The sequence below is a fragment of the Pararge aegeria genome, chromosome 19 (assembly GCF_905163445.1).
Source record: "Pararge aegeria chromosome 19, ilParAegt1.1, whole genome shotgun sequence".
NCBI lineage: Eukaryota > Metazoa > Arthropoda > Insecta > Lepidoptera > Nymphalidae > Pararge > Pararge aegeria.
Window position 1 is genome coordinate 708,192 of NC_053198.1, and position 13,228 is coordinate 721,419.

General features: G+C 36.2%; 1 protein-coding gene across 1 annotated transcript in view; it reads left to right on the forward strand.

Annotated features, from left to right (window-relative positions):
* Nucleotides 1-1,412: 1,412 nt before the first annotated feature.
* The window catches only part of LOC120632379 (neural cell adhesion molecule 2-like), a 157,171-nt gene continuing 145,355 nt past the window's right edge, over nucleotides 1,413-13,228 (forward strand). The window contains exon 1 of the mRNA XM_039902238.1: nucleotides 1,413-1,434. Within this exon, the coding sequence (XP_039758172.1) occupies nucleotides 1,428-1,434 (7 nt within the window). The 5' untranslated portion in view covers nucleotides 1,413-1,427. The remainder of the gene's footprint in view (nucleotides 1,435-13,228) is intronic.

Here is a 13,228-nt window from a genome sequence, read left to right on the forward strand (position 1 = left end):
GGGCACGTAGTCCACCACGCTTGCCCAGTGCAGATTGGTGGACTTCACGCGACTTTAATAACATTATGGAGAACTCTCAGGTATGTAGGTTTACTCACGATGTTTTTCTGAAGAAAGTGTTATTTTAATTACTACAAAAACGCACATAACTTCAAAACGTTAAAGGTGCGTGCTGGGATACGACCTCGTCCTCAGCGCTTCGACCTAAACCATACTTATATTATAAACGCAAAAGTATGTTGGTTTGTTTGTACTTCTATCACGACCTGCCCAAGCCAACGATCAACTTAATTTTTTGGAAAGGACGGAGAGTGACCTATTTTGTATACTTGGAAAAATAGTTCCCACGGGATTTGTAAAAACGGACAAAAAACGCGTTAACAATAAGTTCATGAAAAAATCAAACTTTGTTTAAATAGATCTAATAGAAGCGTCCCGTGAGGCAGTCCGGTGGACGCTGGGGTCTCAAGGTACTGGAGTGACGCGTTGCTGGTAGACTGCCTCTAGTTGGACAGGCGTTATCATTTTATTTCAAATTCTATTTTACTTGTATTTATTTTCGGTATACAAAGTATATGTGCTTGTTTGGAATGCAAACTATATATTATGTGTTAAATTTCGCCAAGAACGGTGCCCGTGCTGACACATAAACAAATTGCGTATTTTTTTGTACCTTCTTGTTTATTTGTTACTTGTATTCGGGTTACCAATAAAAAAGCCAATCTTGACGCCATCTGGCATAGCTTGTATCCTAGGTACTATAACATGATATAAGAATGCTTCATAAGTGTCTCTGATTGGCTTACTTAGAAATTTAGAATTCGATTTTGGATATTTTTGATACAAAAAAAACAAACGGTTACCGCGGACTTTTCAAAATCAACAAATGAATCATGCACGGTGTTGCGGGCAACTACTAACTTTTAAGTTAGGATACGGATGTAAGTAAAATTGAATTTGTTATCATCTAGTGACCCGCTCTCATGAAAGCTCGGTGATTGGTTTTAACTTTCAGCGTTTTCAGCTATCGCCTATCCTATCCTATCAGTCGACGCCGCGCCGCTCAGTCGTACGCACGTCTGCTCGATTTGTTTACACGTCGAATAATTTGTTTATATTAACACGTGGTCCGCTTAGCCGTCAATCTACTATAGACGCTTTATATATAATCGCACTATACTAGTGTAATATAATATATACATGTGAACTGAATGCTTTGTACCGGACGCAATGTGAAATGTTAGAAGTGTAATTTTGGATTGTGTTTTTGGTGTGTGGTGCAGTTAGTGTTGATGGGGGTTTTAGTGTTTTTAGTGCGGGGGTGCAAGGGGGAAGTGTGGATGTGGATCGCGATCCTGGTTGCCATGACAACCAACGCCATGGGACGAGGATTCGTGGAGACTGAGGAGTTTATAAGCGACCTGGATATGCCAAGTAAGGACTAGCATATATATTGTTTATATATATGTAAACATGCAAATTTTTAATAACTCAGTATGTTATGTTCGGATTAAAGACATCTCTATTATTTTACACACATAAACCTGTTCTAGTATAGCTTACAGGCTTGAAAATTTGAAGGAAGGTTCATTCCAAGGCTTATTTATCAATTAGGAAAGGATTATACTTAAAAAACAAAGCGGTAAATTGAGAGTGAGGATGAAATTAACATAAAAACACCCTATTGTACAACATACGTTTATATTAGAAATATATAGTTACTAGCTGTTGCCCGTGACTTTGTATAGTTGAGTTTAATTGAGTTTTGTATACTTATAAAAAATAACTCACATCAACCTATAGACGTCCACTGCTGGACATAGGTCTCTTGTAGGGAGTTCCAAGTTCCACGATTCTGAGCCGCTTGGATCCAACGGCTACCTGCGACGCGCTTAATGTCGTCTGTCCACCTCGTTGGGGGTCGACCAACGCTGCCCTTACCAGTACGGGGCTGCCATTCCAGCACCTTGGGACCCCAACGTCCATCCTTTCTCCGAACTATAAAAAAAGAACTGGTGTAGTTTTAAATAATAAATTTTTCAATTCACATAATAAACAATATCTAAAAAGAACTGTCTGATCAGTCTCAGCTATAACTAACAAAGAATAGTGATCGTTAAAGGAAGAATCGAAATCGCAGTATTAGTTGATTAATATGCTTAAGTTAACGAAGAACATTTCTGACAACTTTTATTTAGTCCTAGCACTGAGGGCCTCATAAATGTGGCAGCACTTGTGTATTTAGGATCGCTAAGCCTTAAATGAAGGGTTTGCTGTCGTCTGCTGAGGAGTTCTGTCCTCTATTCATCACATTAATCAGATCTACACGAAATTTGGGCAAATATAGACAAATATTATAACCTCTTAAAGTACAAAACTAATTATTTACATCGGTTATCATTTATGCGGTCAAATCGTCAAACACTTTCGTCCCCTCTCCCAAAAGAACTGAGCTTAATTTCGGGATAAAAAACATCCAATATTACATCTACTACCTTCAGGAATATGTATACAAAGTTTTGTGATGATCGGTTTAGTAGTTTTTGCGTGAAAGCGTAACAAACAAACTTACATTCACATTTATAATATTAGTAGGGATAGGAATAGGGAAGTAGGGATAGGGATAGGTATGTTTAAGAGTAAGTTATATTTATTTAATAGTTATATATGTAGAATGTTGTTTAAAAGTCTCTTTTGTTAAGTTTAACAATGACGGCCGATTGGCTCAATAGGCCGCGTGCCTGCTTTTTAACTTTAAGGCCGTGGATTCGATTCCCACTACTGGAAAATGTTTGTGTGATGAACATGACTATTTTTCAGTGTCTGGGTTTGAATTTTGAATTTTGAATTTTGAATTTGAAAAAGTACCCATAACACAAGCTACGCATACTTTGGGGCTAGATGGCCACGTGTGTATTGTCGTATTATATTTATTTATTTAACAATAAGCTTTGCAGTTTGGATATAAGTTTTAAATAATCATATACCCGAATACACCCCATAGAGGTGAAGTAGGGCAAGTGAAAAATGAATTCATCGTTATAAATTGAAACTCAATAGAAATACTCTGCAAAATTTACATCTAAAAATATTTTTCGTAATATTAGAGAGTATACTTCGACGGTATTCTTTGTATTTTCACTTGCACACAAAATTTAAGTCTTATATTTTTAAAATGTGAAACTTTGACTTTGACTTTGACTTTGGAATGGTTACTTTTTGTCTCATCTGTGACCTTCTTTTCTTTTAATTTCACTAAAAGTTAGCTCTTGATTGCAATGATGATGTGTAACCTGTACCCATGACCTCTCCTCGTCTCCTCCCACAATGGGTTAAGTCGTAGTCCACCACGCTGGCCCAGTGCGGATTGGTGGACTCCACACATCTTTAAGAACATTATTTATAACTCTCAGGCTTGCAGGTCTCCTCACGATGTTTGCTTATACCGAAGTAAGTGACATTTTAATTATTCGTTACTTAGAAATCTTAGAGGTGCGTGATGGGTTTGAACTCGGCCCCTCGGAAGTGAATTCGAAGACCTACCTTGGGCTATCACCGCTGTTAGGGGCAGTTATACTTATCCCTTACCCTAATCGGTTTCCACGAGACATTGTACCGGAACACTAAATCGCTTGGCGGCACGTCTTCGTCGTCCTTCTTATTTATACATACTTTTTTTATACAATTGTCTATAATTAGCTTTCAGAAGATTACTGGGTACTGCAGGTTTCCTTCATCATTCCAACCCATTGCCGGCCCACTGCAGGGCACGGGTCTCCCACACATGATTTCCTCATCTCACGGATAATTGCACGAAGTCGTAGGCTTAACCTAGTGTTATAAAAAGTTAACTCATTAATGTAATTGGTTTATGAGAAAGCAAAAATTACCTTTTACCGTTTTGTATAGATACGTTCTTTTACACATAACCTAATACTTTTAAACATAATAGGCAATGACTTTTGTTATCTTTGAATGGAGTTAAAAACATATAACCGTGATGAGAAAAACTCTTTGTTCACTGTTTTTGTATGTTTGTTGTTCTTATTGTATTTATTTTCGTTATTGAAATGTAAGAAGAGCTTTCTTTACAAGATATCTTACAAAAGAGAATTGATTCAACGTGTAAGGTTTTAGGCGATGTGTCTTCATAACTATATAGAACTAAGGCTTGTGTATTTAAGTTATTTTCACAGCATTATGTCCGTCGGCATTCTATTATGGGGTAATGCCTATAATATCGATGAATGGGCCCAAGAGAGTCTTTAAAGGTTAAATTTAAAGAAGTTTTATGGTGAAGAATTATGGTGCGTAGTCGATACATAATTAAAAATTTAATTTATGTCCATAAAAATATAACAAAATTTAAAAAGAAAATGGGCTGTAACAATCGAAATATTAGAAGCAAAAACGAACTCGTTGTGCAGATTACTAGGCTACATAAAATGGCTAATTCATTCAATTGTATGTAATTGTATTATCTTATAACAAAATACTGAATGAAATATTTGAGATGTCTCTCAATAAGTTCAAAGTGTATATGTGTCACCTCACAGAAAAATCCTTAAATGATAAAAAACCTTGGGTTTGAAATGCTCTAACTTCATAGCTTAATAATAATTTACTGTGAGATCGCGTTAACAAAAAATACTTGTATTTATTGTGGACTCTTCTTAGACCAGGGCGCGTTTGGAACCCTCGTAGCTTTAAGTTTAAGTTGGCAAACAAGGTTATTAACATCCCCTTATAATTATGTTAACATATGTATGAACGCTCCATAAGTGCCTGCGATAGGCTTATATGAATAAAGATTTTTTTAATTTGAATTTGAAAGTTTATGGCAAATCTAACCGATTATAATTGTGTCTTTTAACCGATTTAGTAAAAGGAGGAGTATATATACTTGGATACTTACTTTGGATTCCCACAACTGGAAAATGTTTGTGTGATAAACATGAATGATTTTCAGTGTATGGGTGCTTATTTGTATATTATAAGTATTTATGTATATTTTAATAAAAATATTAAAACGTCATCTTAGTACCCATAACACTTGTTTACTTTGGGGCTAGATGGCGATATGTGTATTGTTGAAGTATTTTTTTTATTTAGTATATTTTTTGTTCGACATACGGTTGAGACTCGAGTATACCATACGTAGATACAAGAAATATACACATATGCAAAAGAGAAAGTAGTATGTACAATGTATATAGTTTAGTTGGATGTTGTTTACTATTTTTTAAGTTTGAAAATAATGTTACAGTAATTTTATTAAGTGGGTAAATAATAATTAAACATTTGATTAATAACCAATGTTCATGACATGGAATTGGTGAGTATTTTGATATAAATTATCAATATACTCGAGTCCTACATGGACTCGAACGATGCAAAGATACCTCCTTCTGTCTTAGTCGTTTATCAAATGTTTGCTGTTTGGATTTAAGTATTAAATATAAGTGAGATAGCATAGGCCCTAAAACGTGAATTAGGCATGCGATATTTTTTTTGAAAAGTACGATAGTTCGACACACACTCGACTTTGTTTGTTTACTACCAATTGTCAACCGATTTTGAAAATCAAAAGGAGAAGCTGTGAGAGGAAGCTACGAGAGGGAAATTCTATAATCAGTGTTTGTCAAACTCACTCAAATGATATTATATCTATAAGTGATTCAGCTGTTTTAATCTATACTGTAATTATTGATGTTGATTTTATTTTTGTAATCATCATCACCCATTATCGGCCGACTACAGGGCATGGGTCTCCTCCCACAATGAGGAGGGGTTAAGGTCGTAATGCACTATGCTGGCCCAGTGCGTTTGGTGAACTCCACACAACTTTGAGAACAGTATGGAGAACTCGCAGGCATGCAAGTTTCCTTACGAGATTTCCTTCACCGTTGAAACAAATAATATTTTAAATGCTTAAAACGCACATTACTTAGAAAAGTTAAAAGTGCGTGCTGGGATTCGAACTCGGCCTCCCGAAAGTGAAGTCGAAGTCCTACCCATTGGGCTATCACCGCGTCAATATTTATTTTTATTTTTATTTTTGTGAAGTTCTGTAATTGTACAGATTTAATGTTCTGGTACGATGCCTTATATGGGAAATAGATTAAATATACAATAAGTACTTCAACATTGGCCCGGTTGCTGGTTATCTGTTGCCCGTAAGTCCAAAAAATGGCGCTGTTCAACAAAAAAGTACCTTTATTATAATGACCTACACAGGTAGACCCTCTGTGCTCTTTTTACGTGATGCCTGTTACGATAAGTGATCAATTACGTCGAACGATGTCGATCGCTCTTTTTGGTGGTATCCACTCCTCCAATATGGCTAAAATATGTATTGGATGGAAGCAGTCGTTAATTTTCGTAAATCCATAATATATTATGAAAATGAAGCTTAATTTGCTATACTCCGAAAAAGCAGGATAATCTGTATGGTGTAATTTCTAATTTCTTCAATCCTTATACTCCACACCTACAAGATCTTCGGCAGTGTACCCTCTACGCACGTTGCGCTCCGAGATCGGAGCATCCTCAGGTTGACTTTACAATGATAAATTATATGTAGGGGGTACACTGCCAAAGATATGTGATAAACGACTAAGACACCGGGAGGTATCTTTGCATCGTTCGAGTCCATGTAGGACTGCGTTGCACCGATAATACAGTCGTATATATCAAAATACCCACCAACTCAATGTCATGAACATAAATATCTGGCAAATATGAATTTATAGTTATCAAAAGTTTAATTATTTACCCACTTTATAAATTTACTGTAACATATGTTTGGTGTGTAGTATAAGGATTGAAGAAATTATAAATTACACCATACATTCTTTTCGATTCTTCTGCTTATCGCTTTATAAATACCAAATTAAGCTTAATTTTCATAATTAAAATATGTAATTTGAGATAGAATATATTGAACTCAACCAATAACAACATTTGTGATAAAAGCAATCCGGTAACCGCAACCACAACGGTGGAATGGATTTCGGAATAGACCCCGCACTTATATTTACGAACTCTCGACGGCAATGCATTCGTGGTGGGATAAAAAACTCCATGGTGGGATAAAAAAGCCTAGGTGCGAATTATTGCTCTAACCAGTTTGAATCTTAAATATTTCCAAATAACAATGTGAGCTGGTGATAACAAAAAGAACAACCGGCTAAGTTTGTTGTGTGCTTCTTCTTAGCTTTAGTTTACGAAAGTAGTTATCAAAATAACACAAAAGTGTCATCTATGTGATGGCACTTTTGTGTTATTTTGATAACTACTTTCGTATGCCTATTTGAATAAAGAAATATTGGACTTTGACTTTGGGTAGGTCTGGGTCTCTCCCTCTACCACTTCTGGTAGAGGGAGCGTAAGTAGGAACTAATATGGAATAAATTAATTCCCAGATAGCGTCTACGTAGTTGATGTTGTTGAAGGCTATGAATTTAAAACCAAATAGTTCGAAGAAGTTAGATTAGTTAAAATGAGTTTGAAAAGCTAAAAATAATTGTAGTTTAAGTAAGATCTTAAACTACAATAATAAAATGGAAGCACATTAACCTACTACTTGTACCTATGTTATAATTTAGTTTTAAGTGTCCCCCAACTTTGTTAAATGGCTGTAATACAGTATACTTCAATTATAAAGTAGGAAAAAAATATAGATATTTCACCTCACTAGACTCAGAGCATTTTTGGTGCTTCAAAGTAGCGAGGAAAATCCGTTTGAATTTAAAAGCTGAGGATTGGCATGTCTAAATTTCATTGTGACACGAAACGCTAGGAAATTTGGCGGTCGATTGGCGCAGTGGGCAGCGTTCGATTCCCAAAACTGGAAAATGTTTGTGTGACGAACATGAATGGTTTGCAGTGTTTTTTGTATATTATAAGTATTTATGTATATTAATTATATACATAATAATTACAAGTGGTCCTAGATTTGCATCCCGGGACCGGATGAATTAAATTGAAAAGTGTAGTGTATTTTCTATTAAAGAATTTTCGGTATCAGCCCAGTGGTGTCGGTCTTCTTGCCTCGGAGACCACGTAAAGCCGTCGGAAAGTAATCCGGAGATTAGCACGTTCTTTTTGGTTTCTGAATGGGAAATTTTTATTACGTATTTATTGGATATTTTGCAATATGTAATTATATTGCATAATATCCAATAAATAAATATATAAAATGTGTACCTTAGTATTTAATGGACTGCCATAGGCGTACAACACTTTTAGCATGTTATACTCGTCGTAACTTCTAAACGGTACACTTGAATGAAAAGAGTAATTTAAAGGTATATAGTCAATCTCGAAGTGGTGATAGAGCATTGGGTAGGAGCTCGACCTCACTTTCGGAGGGCCGAGTTCAAATCCCAGCTCCTTAAGTTATGTTATTACTCTCCGTCCTTTCAAATAACTCTATGACAAAAATCAAGTTACTTGGTAGCTTTACTAGGGCGTGAACATTATAAACGCAAAGACACTTTCGCGTTTATATTGTTAGTGAGTAAAGGTACTCATGTACTCAGAGCGTCGCTTCGCTTGCTCGCGCTATTTATTCGTTGCTCAGATTGTAGCGCGATTTAAAACAGTCCAGGTCAGGCTAAGAATTATTCGATATAGGAGTTTGTTGTTTAAAATTCTAAATATCAAACTCTGAGTAAGATAATCACCGACGCCTACCCTGTGCCTTGGAGAGTATGAGATGCCGTTGGTTCCGGTGTTTTTTTTTTTTTTAAATAATCGAATAAAGCAACTTCAACCGTAATGGTGTATGTTTCTTTTTTTTAAATCAGCTACAAAACGGCTGACAAATCGAATGCACAAAAAAATACTCATTGAAAGAGAACTGCCGCGTTGTTGTTTCGATATCGGTTAAAAACATAATTTCGTTTGCATAACAGTATTTTCTGTAACTAGATTATTTCCTGAGAGCTTCTTGAAACTCCCTTTGGCATATCGCGAATAGCGATCGAAATAAAAATAGAATAAGCAAGTTAAACTTTAACTTTGTAATTTTGTACAAAGTTCTCATATTTTGCACTACGTAATTATAAATATATCAACGATAGCCTCGTTTGTCAAGCGGTTAGCATAGTGTGTAGAGCATAGTGGTGGATGAAGAAGTTTTAGGTACGATAGCCGGGTCCAGCCCAAAATTGTTAGGTTAGGTTAAGGAATTCCCAAAAATACGCCAGAGTTAGGAAATAGAGCAGATTAAGCCTTACGTGCCGTTTATTACAATAATAGCATTTTGCAATAATCGTTAAAGCCTGCCATCCCGTATTAGAGCAGGGTGTTGGGTCTGTTCCCCGGGCGTCTAACAAAGCCAACAAGAGGGATATGCCGTGGTGGTTTTTAGTTTGGGTATACCCCTTTAGAGGGGGGAGTCCCACATAACCTCCGTCCTGCCCATGGGTCGGAGGTAGAAATAAAGCTTTTTCACCACGCCAAAAAAAAGAAGGTGTTGGGTCTACGCTCTAATACTCTTCCATAAGGGTGTAGCTTAGCAGCTGCGGATCATAATGATGGTAACTTTTGAAAAAGATTTAAATTTATCATCGTAAGCAATAATAATATCCCACTAGGTACTGGACAGAAGCCATCCTTGTCATATCAATGGGATATATCTATAGCTAGAACTCACCATGCTACTCGAATGCGGGTTGGTGGGCTTTTAGTAACTCGTTGCATCTCTAAATTAACGATTCATATCAAATCTTAATAATAATTATAATGAATTCAATGATAGCTTTTCGCGCTCTTTGAGTCACGTCAGTCTTTGAGCTCGGGAAAAACCGTATGTTTAACCAATAGATTTATTTATCATTTTATTTATTTTATTTTATTTATTTTCTTACAATTATAAGTAGATAGGTATACATAGGTGACTTGATGTCCTGAAACTCCATTGAGTTTGTATGGGCATTGCATAATCCTCTAATGTTATATAAAATTTTAAACTTTAAGAGGGTAGGTGAACCAATACGCCGCCAGCAGGTCGAGATACCGCATCATATAATGCAATCCCACCGCCAGCTGACAAACGGCACATATGCATATACAGGTTACACCCAGAACACGATTTCAATGCTCTTCCAATTTCTGGATCGCGATTCAATTCAATTTCTTCATCGGTGACTATAACTCGTAAAAATATAAAAGAGTTAACTATAACTATAAAAAAATACGCGGAAGCGCTCAGCAGACTTCTTCAAAGTAAAAATGATAAGGTTTCAAAGCGTTTTAATAATAAATGTTTATTGGGAGGGCCTTTGAGCTATTAAATTGCAGTACTATCAATGCAGTGTTTAGTGCTACGTTATACGATCACATGGGCAGAGTGGACGGTAAAAGGTTTAATTATTGCTCTTCATTTTTCTGTTACTAAAATAATCAGCGGGGCTAGCACAGGCAGGAGGCAAAAATATTATATATGGGATATAATTAATGTGTCCACCTGCTAAAGCACGGGAACATGGAATAGGAGAAGTTTACCCACGTTTTATGACACATATATTATTTGGATATTATTTCCACTTGTGCGCCAATGCTCTGAGAGTTAATAAATCTGTGGGAGTAGATAAATTTTAATTCTTTCCCCGGGGTGATAATTGTCTCCTGCCCATTCTAGCCATGTAGAGGCTACTAATATTAATAAATCCTTATCCTTACTAATATTATAAATGTGAATGTAAGTTTGTTTGTTACGCTTTCACGCAAAAACTACTAAACCGATCCTAATGGAACTTTGTACACATATTGTTGGAACTGTTAGAAGTAATATAGGATACTTTTTATCCCGACATTAAGCTCGGTTCCTTTGGGAGAGGGTATGAAAGTGCTTTTATATTTTACACCATAGCTCCGACAAATTATAACCGATTTAAATAATGATTTTTGTAGTATAGGGGTTAGAATATGTGTTTAATTTTGCCCAAACTGTGGTTAGAGATAGAGATCAGAACTCCTCAGCGGACAGCAGAAAACCCCTCTTTGAAGGCGACAATACAATACTTTAATTTGTTTTAGAACTGCAGCTAAATTTAATGCCACATGAAAAAACAAAATCAAACGCAGACGAAGTTAGTTACTCATACATTATTTGGATATTATTTCCACTTGTGTGCCAATGCTCTGCAAGTTAATAAATCTATGGAAGTAGATTAATTTTAATTCTTTACCCGGGGAGATAATTGTCTCCTGCCCATACTAGCCATGTAGAGGCTACATCTGGCCTTTGATATGGAAAAGAACATAGGCACCTTTTTTCCCAATTACTTGAGAAGTTTCAGAGGGAAAATCGAAAATTGTTTACGAGCTAAGCCGCAGCAGACAGCTTTTTAAATTCGGTGTCACCTACGCTTTGGAAAGGGACATGAACTTTCTATACCGATCTCTCAAATAGTTCCCGCGTTAGGATTAAAAATTATTAAAAAACAAGCTTTAGAAATAATTTTGAAGTTCACGCAGACAAGTCGCGGGCAGAAGCTAGTAAAAAATGAAAATAAAAAAAAATAAAATTATTTCTAAATTAAAAAAAAGATCAAACTAGCAGACCTATTAAAAGTTATGCGTGAACGTCGACTTAACAAACATAGGGTGGATTTGTCTCAAATAGTTCCCGCGTTAGGATTAAAAATTATTAAAAAACAAGCTTTAGAAATAATTTTGAAGTTCACGCAGACAAGTCGCGGGCAGAAGCTAGTAAAAAATGAAAATAAAAAAAAAGAAAATTATTTCTAAATTAAAAAAAAGATCAAACTAGCAGACCTATTAAAAGTTATGCGTGAACGTCGACTTAACAAACATAGGGTGGATTTGTCTCAAATAGTTCCCGCGTTAGGATTAAAAATTATTAAAAAACAAGCTTTAGAAATAATTTTGAAGTTCACGCAGACAAGTCGCGGGCAGAAGCTAGTAAAAAATGAAAATAAAAAAAAATAAAATTATTTCTAAATTAAAAAAAAGATCAAACTAGCAGACCTATTAAAAGTTATGCGTGAACGTCGACTTAACAAACATAGGGTGGATTTGATAAAATACAAGTTAAATTTGTTTGTCATCGCAAACAGCTGTGAAGTACGAGGGAGTAAAAAACATCCACCACTTGTCGCTAAACGCAGCGCAGGCGAAGTTTCGCTGCTAATGAAATGTAAACAGGCAACGCTTCACGTTTATGGGGATCGCAGAGTTACCAGTTTTCAAGTAGTAAGGACAAGGGCGGAAACATACTTTAAACACGCGACGCGTTGAGCCTTTATAGTGTTGTTCTGTTAGACTACTGTGTCTGTTAGACTTGATTTATTTAATTACAGCCTACGCTGATTTATATCGCACTTCATAATATCCAGGCTCACGTTCACGCACAATTTACGAATATAGGCTACCCTCATAATTTGGTTCTCAGATTATACGTAATGAACGTGACCCAAATTAGGTTAATTATGAGATGGAATTATCGTACTCGTTTTGCACGTGAAATGCTTACATGGGAGACGTAATGGCTTCGTGGGGGAATCAAACTGATCCATCCATTACCGACGGGGTTTCTTTATCCTCTTTGCATACCTTCTTGGTTAGCATATTCCGAAATGGATAGCGAGGTTCTGATTAGGCCTCCTTACGTACCGTTCACTTACACCAGAAATCAGCACTAGCGATGTCTTTAAGTGAATGGTACTAGATCGATCTTCGGCTCGTGAAGTTTTGGGAATTAACAATTTCAGATTTGTCTTTGGTTTGGTCGGGCAAGGCTAGTAAACACACTAGACCGACATAGGCTTGCTGCCAAGAAATTAAGCGTTCCAGTACTTTTGGTACATCGTTGGTGGAAAACCATCGCCTATAAACAAAGCAACACGTCGCAGGGCATTCAATGAACACGTCTTGCAACATGCCGCCCTGTGTCCATCAACCTAAAGCGTAAGTGCTACGTCTCACGTGCATGTATTTCACCATTCAAGTCACTTATGAAGCGTTCATACATATAGGTATGTTAACATAATTGTATAATAGTGATAACTTCGTTAGACAAAAATTTAAAGCTACGAGTGTTCCAAACGCGCCCTAATCTAAGAAGAACCCACAACAAATTTAGCCGGGTTATTTTTTGTTATCACCATCTCACCGTCAATATTTAGCTACGAAGTGAGAGCAATTCACACCCAAGCTTTTTTATCTTTAAAGTAAGGATTACGTTATATTAAAATAG